The 25,895-nt window shown below is 40.4% G+C and overlaps 1 protein-coding gene across 1 annotated transcript in view; it reads left to right on the plus strand.

Annotated features, from left to right (window-relative positions):
• The window catches only part of Acadsb (acyl-CoA dehydrogenase short/branched chain), a 43,581-nt gene that overhangs the window by 1,082 nt on the left and 16,604 nt on the right, over positions 1 to 25,895 (plus strand). Inside the window, exons 2-3 of the mRNA XM_051193178.1 lie at positions 16,350 to 16,509; positions 24,338 to 24,438. Coding sequence (XP_051049135.1) covers positions 16,350 to 16,509; positions 24,338 to 24,438 — 261 coding nt within the window. The remainder of the gene's footprint in view (positions 1 to 16,349; positions 16,510 to 24,337; positions 24,439 to 25,895) is intronic.

Here is a 25,895-nt window from a genome sequence, read left to right on the forward strand (position 1 = left end):
CTTTCATACATTTGGATACACTTGTGATTGTCAATATAAGTAGTTCACTGGACTTTATTATTTGCTTTTTATATTTGCGTTTACTGCAATGAATCAAAGGCTCTTCTGTTTCGTTAGATTGGTGCCTGGAGGCGGCAGCACTCTGAGCCTCTTTGTCCCACATTATAGATAATTAATGTTATTTGAATGTTTTACGAGTTTTGGGTGTTCAAAAAATTAGTAAAATTAGTGTATTGTCCCAGAGGATTTTATGATTATTACTTGTTTTATAATTGTTGCTTAGTAGTAATGTGGCAAAGAAAACTGTCTAGTTTTTCAATTTGATCCATGATTTATGTAACCTGCATGTCCTTGGGACTCTTCCATCTTCTAATCTCATTTAATTTTCATAAACATCTTAACCAATAGCACTTTAATCTTGAGATGTAGAGATTTCATACAAAGGATTAGGTGACTACAACAGCTACTGTTGCCTCTCCTCCATTGGAGATGTCACAGAGGTATTTTGTTTGGATCTGTGCATTTATTGTTCTGAATAGGTTTGGGATCTCTTTTACACAAATTAACATATTTTACTGAATTTTGACTAGCATGGTGGTTAATAAAGGAGATTCTGATGCCAAGCTGCTTGGATATAGCGCCCAGGCTCCCTGGCATAACCTTGGCCAGTTACTTAAGCTCTTTGGGGCTCAGTTTTCTGATCTGTAACATGGAAAGAAACTGAGAGTACTAATAACGAGGTCATTGTGAAGACTAAATGAGTTCATATGTTCATGTAAGACCCTTAGAAGAGCCCAACATCTACTCAGCTTTCAGTAAATGTCCTTACTGTGAGGCATGAGGCACTGTGTGCTGTAGCAGATGCAACATGGTCAAGAAATTTAGCCTCAAGGTTTGAGAACTAACTCTGCCTAACTACATGTCTTTTATCTGTGGAACAAATCCTAATAAATTCACAGCGTACCCCTGAATTCAGAGAAGAGATTAATGGTGGGGATTATTACAGGGCAGAGAGGCTCTCTAGAATCTAGGAGGAAAAGAAGGGCACTATAACAAACAGGGAATGATACTATTTTAAAGAATTTGGGAGCTTAGCCTTTAGAATTACCTAAGAGACATTTCATCACAGCAAAATATATAGATTGCTGTGATAGAAAGTGACAGAGTAGAGAAATAAGCCAGAACAGTGACATATACCTGTAATCCCCCACTCTGGAGACTGAGGCAGGAAGGTTAAGAGTTCTAGGCCAGCCTGGCATACATGGTAAGACCTTATCTCAAAACAAAGTAGGGAAGTGTAAGCCTAAGCTAAATTGAATCCATATTCAAAGATAAACAGAAAGCCTGGAACTTGCTAAGCTCTTTCTATAGACTGGAACAATATTTTATATTTGTGGTTTTCATTCTTTCTATGAATGAATAAATGGTATTACTGGCTTCAGTATAGTTGCAAATGAAGAATTCAGAAGCAAAACCCAATGCTTCCAGTTCTACAACATTCAGGTTCCAGGAGGATGCTCTGTCTGCCTTTGCCTTTGGTCTTTTACATTCTCACAGATGGGTTAGGACTGCTTTGCATAGTGTAAGTTCTGGAGTCTGGATGGTTGAATTTGAATTCAATCACCTCTTAGCCTGATAACTTTAGAAAGTGACTTCCCCCTCTCCTTCCATTTCCTTTTCTGCAAAGAGGGAAAACAGTGCTTTAAATTAGATATTATATACTTAGAACAGATTCTTGCATCTGGTAAAGACTTAGTAAACACTAGCAATTGAAACAGGCAAAATCCATTACCAGTAACACTGAGAGAAAGGGAATAAAGGGGTCTTTATGTAAAGTGTGTGGGCAAGTCTTGGAAACAATAGGGTCCCTGACACTAGTGAAATTCTGTTTTTAATTAGGTAGATGGGTCATGTGTATTTTTAAACAGTGAATATTAGGACATTAGGAAACAGAGTATTGCTACTGTCGAGGAAGTAGTATGGGCAGATAGGCTTATAGGAGATGGATCTTGAGCTGACTATCCAAAGAAGGAGTGGCTTAGATTTAGGTAAAGCAACAGAAGGGCAAAGAGTAAGGCCAGGGAGATGTGTAGATAAAAGTATAGAGACAGAGAAATACTCTGCTTGATTAAAAATAATATAAGAATAGCTTGTATGATAATTTTACAGAGAGACAGAATGTTTTCCAATGGAGTATCTGTATCATGTTACAGATCTTTGGCTTCTCAAATCCTAGAAACTTCTCCACTACAGAAATTAGTCACAGATTTATTCTGCCCTTTTCCATGTGTCTGTTGCCCAAAGGACTACCCATAGTCCCAACTAACATTCCCTTTTGTTTACTAAAACATGGGCTTGTAGAAAACATTTATCTTCATCAGTATAGAAATGACAGTTTTTTTTTTAAGATACAATTACATCTTTTCCCTACTCTTTTTCTCTCTCTCTCTCTGATGCCAAGACCACTAATCATAAAAATCCTCTCTGGAAACTATAACCTTCTGTCAGGAACCTTGCACACTAGCTGTCTTGGGCCTATGCTGTCTGGATTTCTTTCATAAGGGCTAGACCAGTGTTTCTCTACTTTGGCAGTAATGGCATTTATAGCCAGCTCATTGTTTATTGTAGAGAATTGTCATCTGTGTTGTAAAACATTTAGTGTCACCTCTGGCATCATGAGATAAAAAGATTATGGGTTTTGACTACTAAAAATTATCTCCAGAGATTGCCAGTGTTCCCCTGGAGGCAAATTCATCCTTTGGAGAACCACTGGTATAGAACTGTGTAATGCTGTAAGGGTGGGTAAAGGTGATTTTTTCCTTATAACCTTGTAGGTATTAAGATAAGACCAGGCTCTTACTCCAAAGAAAATAAGATGATAGTTTATTCTGACCCAAACAAGTAACTATAGCTTTCAAAGATGGATTCAAAGTTGTTTAAATGGTATGTTCCATTGTGGAAGAGGTAACACACTTTTGTAGTAAAAAAAAAAAAAAAAAAAGATTAGTCTTAAATAAGTGCAATTAGCAAATGTGTTGGTGGAGACAATCAGGTAAGTTGGTTGCAGCAGACTTGCAAAATCTCTGATACAGGTTTCAAATAGTGCCTTACAACATTCTCTCCTTTAGTGTTGGTGGAAGCTAGTGATCTAGTCAGTTTAACAATACACTCCAAAAGTTTGGTTTGTTTGGACCAGCCACTGTCCTTTTTCTAGAAAATTAAGGCCTTGATAGGAACTTCTAGAGGCTAGAACATAGAGCTAGAGACCGGAGGAAGAGAAAGGTTCAGTTCCAGTAGCTTTGAAGAACAGCAGGAGCAGAAGCCAGGACTTGTGGGTAAAGCAAGTGGAATGGAGAGACTGGGTTCTAATTTGGGGCATGGCAATATGCAAAGCAGGTAAAGAAAGAGGTAAAATAATTGAAATGGGACATGTGGCTCTCTCTCCTGATGGCTGCATATTCTGATATAGAGCTCTCAGCTCCTTCTCCAGTAGTATCTGTCTTCCTGCTGCCACACTTCTCACCATGATAAAAATAGCCTAAACTTATGAAACTATAAGCCCGCCCCAGTTAAATGCTGTCTTTTATGCATTGCTGTGGTGTCCCTTCACAGCACTAGAACACCGACTAAGACGTTTTATAGCTTCTCCTTAGCATACACAAATTGCCAACTTTTACATTTTTCTGTTGCACTTTACTGCTGCATTGTTGAATAAAACAAGAGATGTTCTGAAGAGCACTCAACCCTCTTTGCTCCCCTCTCACCTTAGTGCTTGTGTTTCAGCTTAAGGGAAACTCTCACTGCCCCTGCCCACCACCGGAAGCCCAAGGAAGGTTATCCATCTCTGGGTTTTTTGGTTTAGGGTTTTTTGGGAGCCAGACCCAGCAGTTGATAGGTCCAGAGAGGATCTAAGGAATCAGGGAGGAAAGGGGTGATCAGGCATGATGGTCAGGAGAATCTTGCAGCCTGACTAGCAGCCAGAGTGCTTCTTTATTTATACAGAAGGCAGTAAGCAGGGATAGGTTCATATTGTTCTAAAACATAGATCATATTGTTTTTGTTTTGGACATATGTTTTATTTTCTCTTGCATAACCTTTAGTCATTATTGATGAACTATGACAGAACAGAGTTATCTTTTACAATCATCTTCCCTCAGGTTTAATCATCATTGGTAAACAGTTGTCTTTTATAACCATTTTTACTCATTAACCCCATAACCCAGTTTTTAAGACTCTAGAGGCATATGACAGCCTGTTCTCAGGCTGGGTAGCTCTTGTTGCTTCAAGGATATTAGACAAAAACAAAACTTCCAAGCCAGCCAGGGTAGATTGCCAAGTCCCAAGCAGTGTATTATTAACTTTTAATGGTCAGAGTGCCCAAGAAATATCCTCAGGCCAAAGCTGCTGCAGTTATTATTCAAATTCTGGCATAATAAAATTGTTTATATGTCTAATCCTGGCATTCTGTTATTCTTTGGTCATTAGACATCACAATGGCTCTACGTATGCTAACTTTTCTAAGAAAAGGAGACCTTGACATATCATTCTGTTATCATCTATTTACATCGTTCTTTGCTCATCAATATAATTGTCTGTGTAAGACAGAGGTAACTTCAGCTAATCTAACTTTGTTGTTGCTGGATATGCCATGTAATTTCCTGAGTGTCTAGTGGGAAGAGGCTTGCAGCCTGATCTGTGACCAACTCCTCTAGCCCACCAATTCTTGTTGACCTTTTTAAGTTTACTTTGTTTAGATTATCTTGTTCCTAAGTAAGTATAGGGACAGGTGTCCCAAGAGTGTCTCATAGCCTCATAAAGAGACCTCTGGTTCTTTATGTATGTCACAACCTCCAGGGCATAAGAAAGACCTGCATGTAGATAAGGATATCTCCCTAAAAATGGGAGGGGTAGTATGTTCAGGACTTTCCTGGGGAGGCATGAAAGCAGTACTCCTGGGAGAAGGCATGAATGATGCATGAGAAATTTTCCATCAATCCAACATCCCCAAATTGTACAAATGGTGAAAGTCCCCCAAGTATGCAGCAGGTAGAGATGAAAATCCAAAGGTGACACCGTGGCCATCATGAAGCTCAGCTTTGCTGAATCTTTGTCAAGCAGCTGTGCTTGCTTTATGACTTTTGTCATTCCCCTCAGATATGGCTGTGCCACCTGGCTGTCCTGGAACTCACTTTGTAGACCAGGCTGGCCTCAAACTCATAGAAATCCACCTGCCTCTGTCTTCTGATGGCTGGGATTAAAGGTGTGCGCCACCACAGCCTGACTTCCATCTCTGTTCTAATGACCTGACAGAGCCATCCTTTATGTCTTATCTATATTTATGTGCTGTGTTGATCCTTATCTCTCAAGTAGCATAAAAATCCATGAAAATCAATTGTTCTCATTTGGAAATAGTCAGCATTGAGCGTAACTGCATTATATTTGGCCTTTAAACTTATATTTGTTACATGAAAATATTAGCCTGAAGGATTAATATTCTTGTCACTGTAGCAAATGATGGGATAATCAACTTATTTTTTAAAGGGAGTTTTAGTTAGGCTCACAGTTTTAGAGGACTATAAGCAGACAGACTTGTTTCTTTTAGGTGCCTTAAGGGAGTGCCAGGTGGCAATAGAAAAGAGTGCATGATGGATTAATGTCATACTAGAAAGAGGAAGAAAGACAGGAAGAGGCTGGGGACCCACAGCTCCTACCTTCTAAAGGTTATACCATCTTCCAATAACACTATGCTGGTGATAAAGCCTTTAACATATAAACTATAGCACCCTCTACTTCTACTTCATACTAGAATACTTCTTAAATGTGTTCATGTAACAGGCACAAATTATTTGACATGGATACAATCTTAAATTTTTGCCATTGATTTCCTGGAATTGTTAAAGCCATAATTTTTTTTTAAATTTCCTTTGAAAGTATGACAACTTCTAAATTTTGTTTTTAGTGAAATGTAGCTCTCCCTGCCATTTTAAGAAGAAATATAGCCAGGCATGGCTTTACATGTCTTTAATGATAGAACTTGAGAGGCAGGCAGATCTCTGAGTTTGAGGCCAGCCTGGTCTACATAGCGAATTCCAAGACAGCCAACATAGAGACACTGACAATGACGAAGAAGAGATAGAAGAGGAAGGGAAAGCAGAAGGAAAAATAGTGATGGGTCCAGAGAGATGGCTCAGTGGTTAAGAGTATGCACTACTCTTCTGGGTTTGGTTCCCAGCAGTTTACAACCGTCTGCAACTCCAACTCCAAGGGATTCTATGCCCTCTTCTGGCCTCAGCAGGCGCCTGCCCATGCGCGTGCACACACGTGCGCGCGCACACACAATTTTAAAAAGAAATAGAGAGTTCCACATACTTTTTATCCAGTTTGTCTCCACATTACTTCACTAACTACAGTACAATATCACATTCAGGAAATTGACATTAATATAATCCACTAATATGTTTCAGATAATCGGTTTGCTTGAGTATATATGTGTAGCTCTGTGTAGTTTCATCATATCTTATTTGTGTTTACAAACAGTCAAGCTGAAGATAATTCCAAGCAACACAAAGGTCTTTGTTGCCCTATTATAATTTCACTGTACAGTTTCTCCACACCCCACACCCCCACACCCCGTCCTTAATTCCTGTCAATAACTAATCTCTTTTCTAGCTGTATAATTTTATTTCAACAGTGTTGGAGAAATGGAGTCATGTAGTAACAGGGTAAGTTTGGTGCTGAATAGTATTCTATTGTAAAAGATATGTAAAATATTTTTCTTCTACCCTTTAGATTCAGGGGCTAACCCTAAGGATCAAAATTAAAAGGACATATTGATAGTAGTGAGATTTTTTTTGTATTAATAGCAAATAAGTGACTGGTTTAGTTGATAAATTTAAAGGCTTATATAATAGCTTTCCCAACCAGGATTTCATGGTTTTACTTTTCATAATTTTAGTTAACTATGGTCTGAAAATATTAAATGAAAAATTTCAGAAATGAACAACTCAATTTTAATTACATGTTATTCTGAGTAACATAATATTCGTCCAATCAAGAATATAAGTTACTCCTTTGTCCAGCTACTATATATATGAAGTATATGCTACCCATTCATTAGATCTGACTTTTGTATTGTAAGGCCCGTGTTTGGATCAACCCATATTTTACTTGTGCTCTAAAGCACAAGTATGAAGGAGGAACTAAGGCATAAAACATGGAAAAACAGATTGGTCTTGGGGCTGTATGACAATACTGCTGAACATACACATAAAAATCAAAAAGCTTAAGTCTGGAATTCCTTGTGTCTTTCCTATAAAAACTAGTTTTTACACACAGTTATCTAATATCACAAAAGACTGCTGGAGTGACATGCCTACATGGAGGCCACCGAAAACTCATGCACCAAGTTCCTGTGCCAAGATATCCGAGGGCCACTGCCTGCTTATCCTCAAACCAGTGGACTCCTTGGTATTTATCATTGTGACTGTCTCAGAAGTCCTGATGCAAACCTCTTAACTTTTGTTTCTGTAAACTTGCTTCAACCTTTTTTAAGACTCCTGTATTTTACTATGGCCTACGGGCTCCCTCAGCCATTTTCTGCTGTTTCCAAGTAAATCCTATGATTCTTTGGGGACCCTCGTGCTGACCTTTGGTTATTTTGGATGATGTCATCTACCTTGGATGTCTCTGACTGTTGCATTTGGTGGGCATCATGCGCTGGGTGCTCTGATTGGCTCTTTAAAGGCCAGTTCTCATGGTTAACCAATGGCAGCTGTCAGCCCCATTCCGTAGAAATACTCTCATGACAGGAAGCTTGTTGTCCAAGGGCACAGAAGGAGAGCTGGGGCTGAACAGAACCAAATGGTTCACCTATTAAAAGTGACAAGTTTGCCTGACATCAGGAGGAGGCTGACAGCTGTAGCACAAATAATAAAAGTCCAGAGACAGATATTGGGGTTCAAGCTGAAGACCAGAGAAGCAAAGCTGCCAGGCACTAGAGAGTTCTCACCTCTACCAATGCTCAGGTCAAAGGGGCAACTGTGTCCTCTGATTGCATCTCCTCAGATTGCCTAGACTGCATTGAGTCTCCTCTGGCCTTATATTTCTCTGTCTGCCCAGCCATATCACTACTGTCTCCACCTCCCTAGTGCTGGAATCAGAGGTGTGATCTGTTTCTCTTGTAGACTGACTCACTCTTACATAGCCCAGAGTGGCCTTGAACTCACAGAGATCCACCTGCCTCTGTCTCCTGAGTGCTAGGATTAAAGGTATGTACTACTGCTGCCTGGCCTGTATGTCTGTGGCTAGCTTTGCCTGATTGATCTTCAGGCAAGCTTTATTAGATCATAAACATACTATCACCACACTTGGGGGTGTTGAGGGCATCACCTTCTTTCTAGAGGAACTTATCTTAATCAGATAAGGCATCCTTCGGGAAAGTCATTGCTCTTGACCTTCACAGGAAAGGAGCCAGATAGAGCAAGGAAGTCAGTTCTTGGTATATGTTTTCAGAGTAAGCCAGTATATTTAGTTTAATTTATAACTTTATAAAATCCAAGAAATGATGGTCCTTCAATGTTATGTTGAACATGTTATCTAAAACTTATATCTAGCATTTTATATGTACTTTAAGAACTTTCAACAGGTTCTGGAGAGATGGCTCAGTAGTAAAGAGCAATCATTGCCCTTGCAGAAGACCAGGGTTCAGGTCCCTTGACCCAGCCCCCTGTAATTTCAAGGGCTCTGATTCCCTCTTCTGGCTGACATCGGATGCTGCAAGCACATGGTGCAAATATACTAATATAGGCTTGCACATCTACACATAAATAAAAATAAATGCAATTCTAGAGAATAAGTTGAATATTCTTAATAAAAGAATAGAACCTAATATAACTGTCAGAAAACCCACTTTTGCTAAGATTTATTTTCAAAGAAACAACGTTTAATAAAACACTGTTGTGGAATATTAATTTAAGATGTACTACATTTGTTTATGCTGTGGAGTATTTATTTAATGATGCAAAGATGTGTTACATTTGTTTGATTAAATAAAATGAACCTGAGGTCAGGAGACTGAGTCAGCAACTAGCTAGCAGAAAGTGGTCGGGAGGAACCATGTGTAGCCAGGGTTTGTAAGTGGAGACGGAGAAGAGGGACACCCTCGAGCTAAGACAGTAAATTAACTACTTGCTATTCAACTTCTCTGAGAGAGCAGGATTTCACCTTAACCTTTGAATCCTGACTTCTATAGAGGGATAGAGATCTAGATAAAGTTCCCTTTATAGGCATCATGGAGCTGAGGGAACAGAATTCCTGCCTGGCTATGGCCAGTGCAGCAGAGCAGCTGTTGGTAGCTGCAGAGTAGCAACTGCTGGCTTTTTGGAGCCCATACACTATGGAGGGATACCTTGCTCAGCCTGGATACAGGAGGGAGGGTCTTGGTCCTGCCTCAATGTGATGTGACAGACTTTGTTGACTGCCAGCTGGGAGGCCTCACTCTCTCTGAGGAGTGGATGAGTGGGGAAGGGGGGAAGAAGAGGGGAGGGAGAGGGACCTGGGATTGTATTAAAAAAAATTGTTGAAAAAAATAGACAGAAGTTGCTTATAGGTCAGCTACTGAATTTAAAGAAAAACAACCACCCATATTTCCATCCTATCCTCATAGATAGTAGTAACTCAAGAGCTGATATGTATACTTCCAGTCCATGTCTGTAAACATGTAGCACAGCTGTGCTTTAAAGTGTACATAAATGCTGTCTTGCTGAACTCATAGTTTTGCAAACAGTATTTTTCCTCAGTATTTTTAAGTTTGATCTATGTTGATTTATATAGGTTCCCCTGGTTTGCCTTCATGGCTATGAAATATTGTATTGAATCAATGTACCACAAAAATGTAGCCATTCCTTAAATTAAGATTTAATTAGCTTTTTAATTTTTTACTTTTGCCAATTTCACTGTATCCTTTATATGTGTGTATTTATAACTATGGCTAAAGTAGAATTGTTATGTCTTACTATAAATATGGCATCTTAGTCTGTTTACAATGGTGTAACAGAGAACCAGAGAGTTGGGCAATTTATAGAGATTAGTTAGTCCAAAAGCAGCACACCAACATATTAGATTTCCTCATGTAGGCTTCCTTGCTGAGTGTCCTCTCATGACTGGCTGACACAGAAGGGAAGTGAGTGGAATACTGTTTAAAGCCTTTATTAAGGGTAGTATGGCTTAGCAAACTCCTGGAATCTGGATGCAGAGAGGGAGAAGTGATAAGAAAATGGGGGCAAGACCAGGTTACAGAAACCCACAGAGACAGCTGACCTGAACAAGGGGGAGCTCATGGACCCCCAGACTGATAGCTGGGAATCCAGCATTGGACTGACTTAGACCCCCTGAACATGGGTCTCAATTAGAAGGCCTGGGCAGTCTAAGGGACTTCTGACAGTGGAACCAGGATGTATCCCTGGCGCACAAAAGGACTTTGGGAGCACATTCTCCATGGAAGAATACTCCCTTAACCTAGAGGCAGGAGGGAGGGCCTAGTCCCTACCAAATGACTTGACAGATTTTGATGATCCCTCCTGGAAGGCATCATCCTCCCTGTGCAGTGGGGAGAGGGGGGGATGGGATGGGAAAGGGGTCAGGGGGCATGGGAGGGAGGGAGAGGGAACTGGGATCGATAAGTAAAATAAGAAAATAATAATAAAAAAAGCAGGTTCTCTTTAATAAAAAAAGAAGAAGAAGTGGAGGAGGAGAGTAGTATGGCTTAGATATAAAATGCACCCCAGGCTTATGTGTTTGAGTAACGTGGTCTCCAGCTGCTGCTGCTGTTTTGAGAAGTAGATCCTTTAGAGGCTGGAGACCAGTTGGAAGAAGTAGATCTCTGGGAGTGGCCTTGAAACGCGGAGCCTTGCCTGCTTACTATCTCATCTCTGCTTCCTGATCCATCAAAATGTAAGCAAAGTTTTGTGCTTCTGTCACCATAGCCACCAGCCGCTCCCACTAGCACCTCTTTGCAGCTGTCATGGAGGGTATCTTCAAACAGTGGGCCAACACAAAACAAATCTTTCCTATTGCTTCTTACAGTTATTAGGTAACAATGATGAGGAAAGTAACAAATGCAAATGGATTTGATTCCATTCACAAGAGGGAAGCCTTTTGGCCTCATCACCTCTAAGGGACCCCACATCTTAATATCAGCATGTGGCCATTAGGTTTCAATACATGCACATTTTAATAAGTTTTAATACTTGCATTTGGAATGTGCTCACCTAAGGAAACTGGGTGAGGGGTAGTGAGGCATTCCAGACAAAGCTTTGTAGAGAAGGGAAAGTTGCCCTTGATCTAGGAAAGGGACAGATACATTTTCAGCAACATAAAAAGATTGTTTCAAAAACAGCAGAACAATGTTTCCAGTGTTGTGAAATAAGTGTTTGCAAAGGTCCATGTGGGATCTCAGCTAGATAATGAGGGTCATGAGATCAGGAGAGACTGGAGGAAGAACTTCACACTAAACTTGAGACTGTTATAGCACCATCTTCCTGAGGGAAGGACAAAGAAGGGAAGCCCTTTCTCCTCAGACCCAGGAAAGCTATTTCCCTTTTCACCCTTGACCCTTGTTCTGCACTACTGGACAACTGTCCTTATATATTGGGTCTATCTCACAAAATATTCTTTTTACCCAATGTCTACCAGGAACTTAGGAGATTTCCGCCTAGAGGCCAACTCAAGTGACATTCTGGTCATGACCTCTTCTTATATCCAGTGAATCCCATTTCCACAGAATGTTATTGTGCATCTGCTCTGAGATGCCACTCAGTGCTGCCGTCTCTTAAGGTCTCTCTATCTGTCCACAGCCTCAGAATCTGTCCCCAGCTTTTCTGATAAAATATGGTGCTAAACCAGATGTTTAAACCTATTGGCAAATCTAGTTCTTCCTCCAGTCTCTCCTGATCTCATGACCCTTACCTAGGAAGGGAGACTGAAGAACAGTTTCAGGAAGATAACAAGGCCACCTTGCATCCAGGAAAGGCAGATACTCTCGGTAGCAAGTGCTTCTCAGAAGCACTTCTGAATCTGTCTCAGAGAAATAGGAGCCAGGCTTGCAGGGAAAACAAAACCAAACAAAACAGAAAAACAAAAACAAAAATCATGGCTGTAGGGATTTAAAGCAAAACGCAACTGTGTGTATTGAAATTTCTTCTTTTGCAAGTCTGACTAAGTCTTTGCAGGTCAACATGACTTCTGCAATGTGTTCTTTGCCTTTCCTGGGCTGTAAATGCAGCTGGCTAGGAAGCACTTTAGGAATATTTAATACAACACTTCATTATGCTAAAGCATAGTGGAAAGGGGCCCCTAAGTAACACAATGGATAAATTTAACAAGAATAATAACAGATTTGCCAGAACATTCTACAGTCAAGCATTTTTAGCTTTTCAGCACCTTGAGTGCAGCATATGTGGCACTGTAGTAAAAGTTTATAGACCTTTCCTCAAAATGTTTAACATGCATAAAATAAAAGATACAGTATTATAAAGGAAATCAATTATAATGATACAGTTATAAAATGTCTTAATGTGATTGAGCAGTGTGTGCTTCTTAAATACAGCCTGGCAATCCTTCTAATAGCCACTGTAATTTTGCCATAGTGATGAACAAAAATATATTTCAAGATATTGTCACTAAATTGGTGTGATGTGAAAATGGCTATGATTTCTTTTGGCAGAGTCACATTTATTACTAGCACTACCAAAATACGTTGCCCACACTCATAAGTTTTAAATGCTGTATTTTTGATAGAGGTTAATGAAATAGAGATGTTATTCTCCAACCCTACTGAAGTTCATGGACTTGATTGTTCTAGCCATTGAACATCAAAACTCTCTGATCAGCTGAGTACAAACAGATTAGACTGGAGCTAAGAAAAAAGATTTGGCAAGGCATAAATAACCATTATTCCATTCAAGAAACAATAGCTGCTCTGTCCAAAAAAAAGAAAAAGAAAGAAAGAAAGAAAGAAAGAAAATGTGATGTGGTACAATGGGTCATAGCTGTGGAAAATCATTTTGATGGAGTGGATACCAAAATTGCAATGACTGTGGTCAATGCAAAGGCCTTAGAGAAATCAACAATGAAGTCCTGGTTGAACAATTAAAGGCAAGAGGAGGACAAATTTCCTTTCCTTTATTATCTACTACCAAGAGGCTTACATGATCTCTCTTGGTGCTTTGGCTAGAAATGGATTCCACTCACAGTATTTAGTCTTTGTATTTTATGATACGCATCTTCAATGACCTACCCTATGATGTATACCATTTTGAACTTTTTAAAAGTTCATTTGCCTCTGTTATCTCCTCTGAATCTGCAGTAAATGTTATGGGTCAAACTGGCATGTGCTTGGTCAGTGGCAATACTGAGACTAAGAGGCTCACAATTGTGTCAGCAGGAAAAAATAGGTATTATCGTAAGACCCACTGGCTTCTTAAGTTTCTCAGCAGTGGGCTTTCTTTTAAAGATCAACTTAGGTACAAAGGTGATATATTGACTAAGAGACAGAAAGAATTCTGTAGCGGGCTTAGTGAAGTAAATAACCTCTCCTAGCAATGAGGAATGTATTGCAGGTTCTGAAATGGATAGGCAAGCTGCACGGGCAGTTTATGGAGGGAGTTGGCTTATTCTTTCATTCTTTGTACTATATATCGCGGGCACAATCTGAGACTCCATCACCAGCACTGAGCAAAATTGCCCCTGTATTTATTTCTCTTCCACTTCCATATTTCCACTTCTCCCCATCCTTTCTTCATTCCTTGAGCCAGCTGCTACCAGTTGCCTCCCTTCGGCTATTAGCAGCATTCCATCCCACCTGGAGCCCATTCGCCCTTCTCATTTCCTGTACTTTTTCTTGTCTATGTCATCAAGAGGAAAATAATGTGTCCCCCACTTCCTTCTTCCTAGTCTAAAGCTCTTGTCTCAGTTATGATTTTAATGACAAAGGGGATTATTTGGGCAACTTTCCCCTTAACTCTATCATCTGATTCTGAAAACAAAACAGAACAAACAAATGAATAAATAAATAAATAAACTAGAAAAAAAAAGGCAGCATATATTTTTCTTCTCCAGCCAATGGTTCTGTTGCTCAGGAGAATCCAAAGCAGAATATGTTTGTACTTCAGCATACAATTGCAAAGATTCAGTGACTTGTAGCAAAAACTGATGGTGGTTTCAAACACAGTGGTTCTTTGTCTTTTCTTCCTGAGGTAGTCAATGTATGAACAAAACACTGAGGGAACATGTGTCACTACATTTGTTAAGGGGTTGAACCAATCCAACGGAGAAGCCCAAAGATGGCAAGTGTCTTAGTTAGGGTTTTTATTGCTGGGAATAGATACCATGACCATGGCAACTCTTAAAAAAACATTTAATTGGGGTGGCTTGCTCATAGTTTCAGAGGTCCAGTCCATTATCATCATGGCGGGGAGCATGGTGACATGTAGGCAGATGCATAATTGGAAACATAGCTGAGAGTCCTGTATCTTGCCAGCAACAGGAAGTTGTCTGAGACACTGGGCAATATCTGAGCATAGGAATCCTTAAAGCCCACCCCCACAGTGACATACTTCCTCTAACAAGGCCATACCCCCCCTACAAAGCCACACCTCCTAATAATGCCACTCCCTATGAGATTATGGAGGCCAATTACATACAAACTACTACAGCAAGCATGGCAGTTAACAGTTTGCATTCTTACTACTATTTCTAATAGCACTGCCACCACACTACTAAATACTGTGATAAACGTTTTACATGGATTGTTTTATTAATCCTCACAAGACTCCATGAATTTATCTGCATTTTACAGGTATAGGAACTAAGTTTGTAAGAGTTTAAACTATGACATTAAAAATAAAAATCACTTGGACTTCTGTCTTAGTCACTGTTCCATTGTTGTGAAGACCAGGACAAGTTTTATAAAAGAAAGCACTTAATGGAGGGAGGGGTTGCTTATAGTTTCAGAGGCTTAGTCCATTGTTGTCATTGCAGGGAACATGGTAGCAGGCAGATAGGCAGGCACGCACATGGGCAGGCAGGCAGGCAGGCAGGCATGATGCCGGAGATGTACCTGATTACATCCTGATTCACAAGCAGAGAGAGTGAACCTGGGTCTGACATGGGTTTTTGAAACCTCAGTGCCCACCCCCAGTGGCACACTTCCTCTCTCAAGGCCACACTTACTCCAACAAAGCCACACCTCCTAATCCTTCCAATCAGTTCCACTCTCTGGTGACTAAGCATTCAAATACATGAGTCTTATTCAAACCACCATACCCCCCAAAATCGATTACATGATCTATTACATGTCCAGTGTTAGGATTTAACCTAGTTCCTTTGGACTCCGCCTGTTTCCTTATCCCTTGTACTGCATTGTCTCCCCATCTTGACTGTGCTTAGTCATAGACAACAGTATTGTACTATCCAAGAAGTTAGGGAAATGAGAAATGTCTAGAAACTTGTTTCCGTGATGGTTAAAAGTTTATCTAAATCCAGAGAGATGTCTCAGTGTTAAGAACCAGTACTGGAAGCCAGGTGTAGTGACACACCTAATCACAGGAGGCAGAGGCAGGGGGAATCTCTGTGAGTTTTGATACCAGTCTGATCTGCATAGAGTGTTTCAGGACAGCTGGGGCTATACATAGGGGCCTTGGGGAGAGGGAGGGAGGGAGGGAGGGGAGGGAGAGAGCTCCTTTGCTTTTTCAGAGGACTCAAATTCAATTCCCAGCACTCACATCAGCTGGTTCACAACTGCTTATAAGTGTAACTCCGAGAATCGACACCTCTGGCCTTTGTGAGCACTGGCCCTCGTGTACGCATACCTACACGCAGACCACACACATGCACAGAATTAAAAAAGAGTTTATTTAAAGTAGCTCATTGCTGGATAAAGGAGATATCATACAATATTCAAATACTTTGTGTTTAAAAGACAGTGAATTTTACAATATGCTAAATTAAGGTCTCTTATTTTGGACTATGGATATGGGATCTAAGCATAAGTGACTGAAGCGACGCCTCAGCAGTTAACAGTGCTTACTGTTCTTGCAGAGGACCCAGGTTTGGTTCCCAGCACCTATGCCATGTGGCTCACAACCATCTAAATCTCCAGTTCCATGGGCCCAATGCCCTCTTCCACTGGCACTGGCACAGATGTGGTATAAATAAACTCACACAGACATAAACACACATACACATTAAGTAAATCTTAAGAATGCATGATAAAACCATTCCCAAAGAAACTAATGTTCACATTGCCTCCTTCTACGTGTATATCTGTTCTTCAACCGGGGCTGTTCCTAAAGCTACGAAGAAACTTCCCAATGTGCTTGTCTTCTTGGAAAGATCCTCCTCGTGTTCTAAAGTCCTCGCAGCCAGAAGCTGTACTCAGTATGGCAAATAATGCACTGGCCCTTGCACCTCTCCAGACATTGACTGAGGAGGAAATGATGATGAAGGAAGCAGGTCAGTGCATTTCTCAACCTCACCCTATAATCCCTCTGGTTATGAGTTGGGCCTACAGAGTGAAACTATATGAGACAGCCTACAAGATATGTTGATCTATGTTGTTGCTCTGTTTGGGAGACTTTACGGGAGTTTTCTTTTTTCTTTTTTTATTTTTTGAGACAGAATCTTTCCATGTTGCCCATATGGGTCTCAAACCCCTGGACTCAAATAACCTTCTTGTCTCAGCCTCCAAAGTAGCTCGGATTTAGTAATGAGAATGGAATTTTCATATAATAACTTTGAAAAAAAAGGTAATGCTGATGCAAAAACAATAGCAGAATAAAAGGCTAGGTTGCAAGTTAAGGCTTCTCTGTTCCCTGATTCTCCAGATATTCCCCGAAGCCACTTCATTGCTAGTCCCTAATATAGCCCCTGGAGGGAAGACATGATGCTAACCACCCTACAACACACAGGGCAAACATCTCAACAAGGGCTTGTCTGCCATGCCCCAGAACATTCTTAGTACTGAGGGAGAGAAACCTCCCTATATATGGCCATGCAGCTATTAAAAGGTCCTTGTTAGATGGGATGTGCTGGCGGAGAAAGATAACCAAGGTGTAAATAGGGAGACAATAGACATGGGGTATCATGGTGCATGCCTTTAATCTCAGCATTCCAAAGGCAGAAGCAAGCAGATCTTTGTGAGTTCAAAACCAGCCTGGTCTCATAGTGAGTTTCAGGGCTACGCCATGAAATTATGTCTCAAAAAAGAACAAAAAGAAGAAGCGGAGGAGAAGGAAAGTAGGAAGAAGGTTAAATGTATGTCTTATGGTTGCTTTGTGTAATAGAAGTTAGCTGATAGGTAGAACATCTAAGGCAGAGATATACAGAAGACTAAAGGGAAGCTCTCAGAAGGAGTATATCAGTTTAAAATTAGTTACCTTTGGGGAGATAAACTAAAAATCCAGGATAGGAGAATAGTTTTCATTTTATTATGCCTTCCATATTATTTATATTTTTTGCTCTGAAGGGGAATTAGGAGATTGCTTTTTTCCCTGTATTTAAAGAAGGAAGTCATAATTTTTATTTTGAAAGACTAAATATAGTCATGTGTATTTTATTTATTTATTTATTTATACCTTGTCTTTTTTATAAATTTATTATTTTACATGTCGATCCCAGTTCCCCTCCCTCCCTCCCTTTTACCCTCTCTGCCCTCTCACATGCACCCTAACCACCCTCCCCTCCCATCCCCCCACCCCAATTCCATATGTAGGGGAATGCCATCCAGTTGGGGTCATGTAGATCTGACAGGTCATGTGAAGTAGGGACTAGGGCTTCTCTCCTGCCTCTAGGTTAAAGCAGTTATCCCTCCATGGGGGATGTGTTTGCAGGGTCCTTTTGTGCACCAGGGAATATACATCCTGGCTCCACTGTCTGAGGTCCCTTAGACTGCTCAGTCCTTCTGGCTGAGACCCATATTCAGGGGGGCCTGAGTCAGTCCCATGCTGGGGGCCCGTAAGCTCCTCCTTGTTCAGGTCAGCTGTCTCTATGTGTTTCTGCAGCCTGGTCTTGTCCTCTCCATCTGCATCTGGGTTCTAGTTCGACTCAGTGTTTATGTATGGGTGTTTGCTCCTGTTTCACTATCCGGGAAGGGCATTTATGGTAGCCTTTCCATGGATGCTCAAATTGTTAGTTGGCAGAAGTCTTGTAGTTCTCTAGACTTTTCTTTGGGTTCAATTTTCTCTTCAAACCAATATTGGCTCCCTCTTTTATGTTCTCTCTCTCTCTCTCTCTCTCTCTGTCTGTCTGTCTGTCTCTCTCTCTCTCTCTCTCTCTCCTGTCTTCTATTCCTAACAGGACTCAATCTTCCTGGTCACACATGTTTTCCTTTCCTCCTCCTCGTTTTCTCCTACTTCTCTCTCCATTCACTGCCCCCCCCACTTCCCCTGTGCTCTGGGGGACTTGTCCCTTCCCGCTTCTGTGAGGGACTTTATATGAATCTCTTAGAATACACCTTGTATCCTAGTTCCTTTGGTGGTATGAATTATAGGCTGGTGATCCTTTGCTCTAGGTCTAAAATCCATATATGAGTGAGTACATATTATGTTTCTCTTTTTGTGACTGGGTTACCTCATTCAGGATGGTTTCTTCAAGTGCCATTTGCCTGCGAATTTCAAGATTATTTTTTTCTACAGAGTAGTATTCCATTGTGTAGATGTGCCACATCTTCATTATCCATTCTTCAATTGAGGGGCATCTAAATTGCTTCCAGGTTCTTGCTATTACAAATAGTGCTGCTATGAACATAGTTGAACAGATGTCATTGTTGCATGGGTGTGGATCATTTGGGTATATGCCTAAGAGGGGGATTGCCGGGTCCTCTGGTAAACTAATTCCCATTTTCCTGAGGAACCGCCATACTGATCTCCAAAATGGCTGTACAAGTTTGCACTCCCACCAGCATTGGAGGAGTGTTCCCCTTTCTCCACATCCTCTCCAGCATGAGTCATCATTGGTGTTTCTAATTTTAGCCATTCTGGCAGGAGTAAGATGGTATCTCAAAGTTGTTTTGATTTGCATTTCCCTGATAGCTAAGGATATTGAGCACTTTCTTAAGTGTCTTTCAGCCTTTTTGATTTCCTCTATTGAGAATTCTTTCTTCAATTCTGTACCCCATTTTTAAATAGGGTTATTTGATGTTTCCTGAGTTCTTTGTATATTTTGGAGATCATCCCTTTGTCGGATATAGGATTGGTGAAAATCTTTTCCCAGTCTGTGGACTGCCGTTTGGTCTTGTCCACTATGTCCTTTGCCTTACAGAAGCTTCTAAGTTTGAAGAGGTCCCATTTATTAATTGTTTCTCTCAGTGTCTGTGCCCCTGGAGTTATGTTCAGGAAGCAGTCTCCTATACCAATTTGTTCAAGGGTACCTCCTACCCTTGAGGTTCAGTGTGGCTGGATTGATGTTGAGGTCTTTGATCCATCTGGACTTGAGTTTTGTGCATGGCGACAGATATGGATCTATCTGCAGTCTTCTACACACCCTCATCCAATTGGGCCAGCACCATTTGTTGAAGATGCTGTCCTCGCCCCATTGTATAATTTTAGCTGTTTTGTCAAAAATCAGGTGGGTTAATAACAGGATTTTCAATTTGATTCCATTGGTCTACCTGTCTATTTTTGTGCCAATACCAGGCTGTTTTCAGAACTATAGCTCTGTAGTAGAGCTTAAAGTCAGGAATGGTGATGCCTCCTGAAGTTCTTTTATTGTATAGGGTTGTTTTGGCTATCCTGGGTCTTTTGTTTTTCCATATAAAGTTGATTATTATCCTTTCAAGGTCAGTGAAGAATTGTGGTGGGATTTTAATGGGGATTGCATTGAATCTGTAGATTGCTTTTGGCAAGATTGCCATTTTTACTATGTTTATCCTACCTATCCAAGAGCATGGGAGATCTTTCCATTTTCTGGTATCTTCTTTAATTTCTTTCTTTAGATCCACAAAGTTCTTATTATATAGGTCTTTTACTTGTTTGGTAAGCATTACACCAAGATGCTTTATGTTGCTTGTAGCTATTGTAATGGGTGATGTTTCTCTGATTTCTTTCTCTGTCTCTTTGTCGTCTGAAAAAAAGTAGGGCTACTGATTTTTTTGAGTTTATCTTGTATCTTGCTAGTTTTCTGAAGGTGTTTATCAGCTGTAGGAGTTCCCTGGTAGAGTTTATTGGGTCGCTTATGTAAACTATCATATCATCTGCAAATAGAGACAGTTTGACTTCTTCCTTTCCAATTTGGATCCCCTTGATCACCTTTTGTTGTCTTATAGCATTAGCTAGAACTTCCAGTACAATATTGAAGAGATATGGAGAGAGAGAGAGCAGCCTTGTCTTGTTCCTGATTTTAGAGGAATTGGCTTAAGTATCTCTCTATTCAGTTTGAAGTTGGCAGTTGGTTTGCTGTATATTGCTCTTATTATATTTAGGTATATTCCTGTTATCCCTGATCTCTCCAAGACCTTTATCATGAAATGGTGTTGAATTTTGTCGAAGGTTTTTTTCAGCATCTAGGGAGATAATCATATGGTTTTTCTTTTTCTGTTTGTTTATATGGTGGATCACGTTGATAGATTTTCGTATGTTAAACCATCCCTGCATTCCAGGGATGAAGCCTACTTGGTCATGGTGGATGATTTCTCTGATGTATTCTTGAATTCGGTTTGACAGTATTTTATTATTTTTGCATCGATGTTCATCAGGGATATTGGTCTGTAGTTTTCTTTCTTAGTTGTGTCTTTGTGAGGCTTGGGTACCAAGGTTATTGTGGCCTCATAAAAAGAGTTTGGCAATGAATCTTCTGTTTCTATTTTGTGGATCAGTTTGAGGAGTATTGGTATTAGTTTTTCCTTGAATGTCGGGTAGAATTCTGCACTGAATCCATCTGTCCCTGGACTTTTTTTGGTTGGAAGGCTTTCGATGACTGCTTCTATTTCATTGTGGGTTATAGGTCTATTTAAGTTGTTTGTCTGTTCTTGATTTAATTTTGGTAAGTGATGGTTATCCAGAAATTTGTCCATTTCCTTTGAATTTTCAAGTTTTGTGGAATACAGGTTTTCAAAGTATGACCTGAAAATTGTCTGGATTTCCTCTGTGTCCATTGTTATGTTCCCCTTTTCGTTTCTGATTTTGTTAATTTGCATGCTCTCTCTCTCTTCTCTCTCTCTCTCTCTCTCTCTCTCTCTCTCTCTCTCTCTGCTTTTTCGTTGGTTTGGATAAAGGTTTGTCTATCTTGTTGATTTTCTCAAAAAACCAAATCTTTGTTGCATTGATTTTTTGTATTATTTTCCTGGTTTTTATTTTGTTGATTTCAGCCCTCAAGTTGATTATTTCCTGGTGTCTACTCCTACGGGGTGAGTTCGCTTCTCTCTGTTCTAAGGCTTTCAGTTGTGCTGTTAATTCTCTTATGTGACTATCCTCTGTTTTCTTCATATGGGCACTTAGTGCAATGAACTTCCCTTGTAGCACTGCTTTCAAGGTGTCCCATAAGTTCGGGTATGTTGTGTCCTCATTCTCGTTGAATATTAGAAAGTCCTTAATTTCTTTCTTTATTTCTTCTTTGACCCAAGTATGGTGCAATTGCACATTGTTCAGGTTCCATGAGTTTGCAGGTTTTCTGCTATTTGTGTTGTTGTTGAATTCCAGTTTTAAAGCATGGTGGTCTGATAAGGTACAGGAGACTATTCTTATTCTCTTGTATCTGTTGAGGTTTGTTATGCCACCTAGTATGTGGTCAATTTTAGAGAAGGTTCCATGTGGAGTAGAGAAGAAGGTATATTCTTTTGTCTTTGGATGGAATGTTCTATAGATGTCTGTTAAACCCAGTTGAGACATAACTTCTGTTAGTTCTTTTGTTTCTTTGTTGAGTTTCTGATTTGTGATCCTGTCTAGTGTTGAGAGTGGTGTATTGAAGTCTCCCACTACAAGTGTGTGAGGTTTTATATAAGCTTTGAGTTTTAGAAGTGTTTCTTTTACAAATGTGGGTGCCTTTGTATTAGGGGCATAGATGTTCAGAACTGAGACTTTGTGTTGATGGATTTCTCCTTCGATGAATACAAAATGACCGTCTTTATCTCTTTTGATTAATTTTGGTTTGAAGTCTAACTTGTTAGATATTAGGATAGCCATGCCTGCTTGCTTTTTGGTTCCAATTGATTGGAAAATCTTTCCCCAACCCTTTACCCTGAGGTAATGTCTATCTTTGAAGCTTATCTGTGTTTCTTGTATGCAGCAGAGGATGGATTCTGTCTTCGTATCCATTCTGTTAGCCTGTGTCTTTTTATAGGTGAATTAAGACCATTAATGTTGAGGGTGAGTAAGGACCATTGATTGTTGATGCTTGTTTGATTTAGGTTTGTTGTTGGCAGTGGTATTGTGAATATATTAGTTCTGCTTTACCTTTGTTTTCTGATGTAGTTAGATTATCTGTTGCCTACATTTTTGTGGGCATAGTTACCTTCCTTGGGTTGGAGTTTTCCTTCCATTACTTTCTGTAGGGCTGGATTTATAGATACGTTTTGGGAAAATCTGGTTTTGTCATTAAATATCTTGTTTTCTCCATCTATAGTGATTGAGAGTTTTGCTGGGTATAGCAGCCTGGGCTGGCATCCATGTTCTCTTAACACTTGTAGAACATCTATCCAGGACCTTCTGGCCTTGAGGGTTTCCATGGAGAAGTCAGGTGTAATTTTGATAGGTCTGCCTTTATATGTTACCTGTCCTTTTTCCTTTGCTGCTCTTAATATTCTTTCTTTATTCTGTATGCTAGGTGTTTTGATTATTATATGTCGAGGGGTCTTTTTTCTTTGGTCCAGCCTCTTTTGGTGTTCAGTATGCTTCTTGTACTTTCATGGGCATGCCCTTCTTCAGATTGGGAAAGTTTTCCTCGATGATTTTGTTGAATATGTTTTCGGCACCTTTGAGCTGGGCTTCCTCACCTTCCTCTATGCCTATTATTTTTAGGTTTGGCCTTTTCATGGTGTCCCACATTTCCTGGATGTTTTGTGTTAAGGATTTGTTGTATTTATAATTTTCTTTGGTCAATGAATCTATTTCTTCTAGTTTATCTTCTGTGCCTGAGATTTTCTCTTCCATCTCTTGAATTCTGTTGGTTATGCTTGCGTCTGTAGTTCCCGATTTTTTGCCCAGTTTTTCTATTTCCAGCATTCCTTCGGTTTCTGTTTTCTTTATTGTCTCTATTTCAGTTTTCAAATCTTGAACCGTTTCCTTCACCTGCTTAATTGTTTTTTCTTGGCTTTCTGTACTTTCTTTTCTTTCCTTAAGGAATTTGTTCATTTCTTCCACTTTTTTGTTTGTTTATTCTTCCATTTCTTTAAGGGATTTTCTCACATCTTCTTTGAGTGCCTCTATCATTTTTATGATGGTAATTTTTAAGTCGTTCCCTTCTGCTTCCTCTGCTTTGTTGTTGTGTTCCGTTCTAGTTGGTGTAGGTTCCCGAGATTCTGGTGGTGTCATGCTTGTCTTTCTGTTGTTAGGTGTTTTCTTGTATTGCCGTCTTCCCATAGCTTCTTCCAGTAGGTGTTGGTGGGGTCTCCCCCTCTCTCTATGGTACTTCCCCAGTGGGCTTATGTGGGTCAGAGGTTCGATATCTGTAGCTCTGGGTGGTCCAAGCTCTATAGGAGGTCTCTCCTCAGACAGGGACCCAGGGATGGGGTCAGGGATGAGGATCCAGTAGAAGATGCCTGCAGAAACTCAGAGTGGTCCTGCAGAGATAGGCAGATCTCTGCGAGGGGCCCGGGACTCCCACAGAGGACTGGAGGCGGGGTCAGAGACCAAGCAGGTGGAAATTACAGGTGGTCCCGCGTGGATAGGCAGGTCTCCTGTGTTCAGAGTTGCTCTGAGATATCCCCGAAATAGTGTGGATTGTTGGCTCCCCCCTCTGTCCCAGTGCTCAACCAGAGCGGCGGGACAGTGGGCAGGGTAGGGCACAGGGTAGGGGGGCAGGCTCGCGGTGGGGATGGGTGGGAGTGTATCAGAGCTCCAAGGGTGCTCTCGATGGGGACAGGACACAGGAGCAGCAGAAGCAGGGGCCAACCCATGGAGTTGGTGGGGGGGAGGCTGTAGGGGAGCGACTGCCCCAATTGGGCCCAGACTCACCTCTAGCCAATGGCTGGTGGAAGAGGACAAAGGCTGGGCTCTGTCATGTGTATTTTAATTTATTGGTTAAAAAGTAGTTGTTTATCAACAAACTGTTCATGAACTATTTCTTTCTTAAAGATGTCCATTTTATCTATGTAAACATAGACTTACCAGCAATTCTTTCTCCCCCACAGTTAAAAAATTTGCACAGGAACAAATTGCTCCCTTGGTTGCAACTATGGATGAAAATTCAAAAATGGAGAAATCAGTGATACAAGGATTATTTCAACAAGGGGTATATGTTTCATTATTCTTGTTTCAAACTTTGCATTATTTAAATTTTTTTACACACACCATATTTTTATCATATTCATTTCCCTTCCCCTACTTCTTCCAGCTCTTTCCTCACCTCCCTACCCACCAAACTTCATGTTCTTTCCCTCTCAAAAATAAAACGACAAAAAATACCTATATAAAGTAAAAAGCACACAAATAACATGGAGTCCATTTTGTGTTGGCCAACTACTTTTAAATACATTTTGTATATAAAAATATATGCAGACTTTTCAATTGAGAGGTTCTAATGAGCAAAGTGAGTTCCTCACTCCTAGTCAAAAATATATGTTTCTTTTCACTTAAGATCTTAGTTGACTTTATACTGTTAAAGATTTTGAACTGAACTGATATTTTAAATTATAAATGTTTTTAAAGAGGTCCACTAGTCTCTGGTGGAGCCGAGGCATGGAACACTAGTAACTCAGCATCCTGTAGTGCACAGGGCAGCTGCAACAAAGAACTGGCAAGCTCCATCAAATAACACACATTATAGTCACTGTGTGTGGTTTCTTGTGTGGGGGGGCAGTCTTAAAGCAGAGCTGACATCTGAGTTCCACACTAACTAGATTTCCAGCTTTGCAATTCACATAGCCCTTTGGTGAGAATATGACGTACAAAATAGATTAAAGCAGAATTAATCTGGCTATGAGTAGGGTGTTATCAGTGTGGAAACTCCAAGGAAAAACATCTTAAAAGTCACCATACTGAGCCAGGTGGTGGTGGAACATGTTTTTAATCCCAGCACTCAGGAGGCAGAGGCAGGTGGATCTCTCTGAGTTCAAGGCCAGCCTGGTCTACAGAGCGTGTTCTAGGACAGCCTGGGATACAAAGAGAAATCCTGTCTTAAAAAACAAAAAACAAAGCAATCACCATACTCATTCCTGGTGTCTTCCTTCTATAGGTGAAAATACCTTTTTTTTTTTTTTTTTTTTTTTTTTTTTGGTAACTAAGGATGTGCCAGAACTAGTCACTGCTATTCAGTATTCAGCACCATCTTTCTTGTCTTATCTGTTACCTCATTGAAAAATTACTTTTGGCACTAAGCCATATAATTTCATTTCTTCTTGTTTTAATGGGATCAGTTTTTGATAATTTTTCTAACTTGGTTTTTTGTTTGTTTGTTTTTGTGTTTTTGAGACAGCGTTTCTTTGTGTAGCCTTGGCTGTCCTGGAACTAGCTCTGTAGACCAGGCTGGCCTCGTGCTCAGAGACATGCCTCTGCCTCCTAAGTGCTGGGATTGAAGGTGTACACCACCACCCCCTGGGCTAGCTTTCTGTTATCAATGAAACACTTAGGAAAATGGGATCCTATGTGGAGATATACTGACCCACACAGAAGCCTGGTGAGTAAGACAAAGACCCCATAGTTTATCTTCCAGCTCAGCTCTGCTGTCATCATTGACAGACTCCGTCCCCA

This window comes from Phodopus roborovskii, unplaced genomic scaffold (genome assembly GCF_943737965.1).
Source record: "Phodopus roborovskii unplaced genomic scaffold, PHOROB, whole genome shotgun sequence".
In the NCBI taxonomy this organism is placed as follows: Eukaryota; Metazoa; Chordata; class Mammalia; order Rodentia; family Cricetidae; genus Phodopus; species Phodopus roborovskii.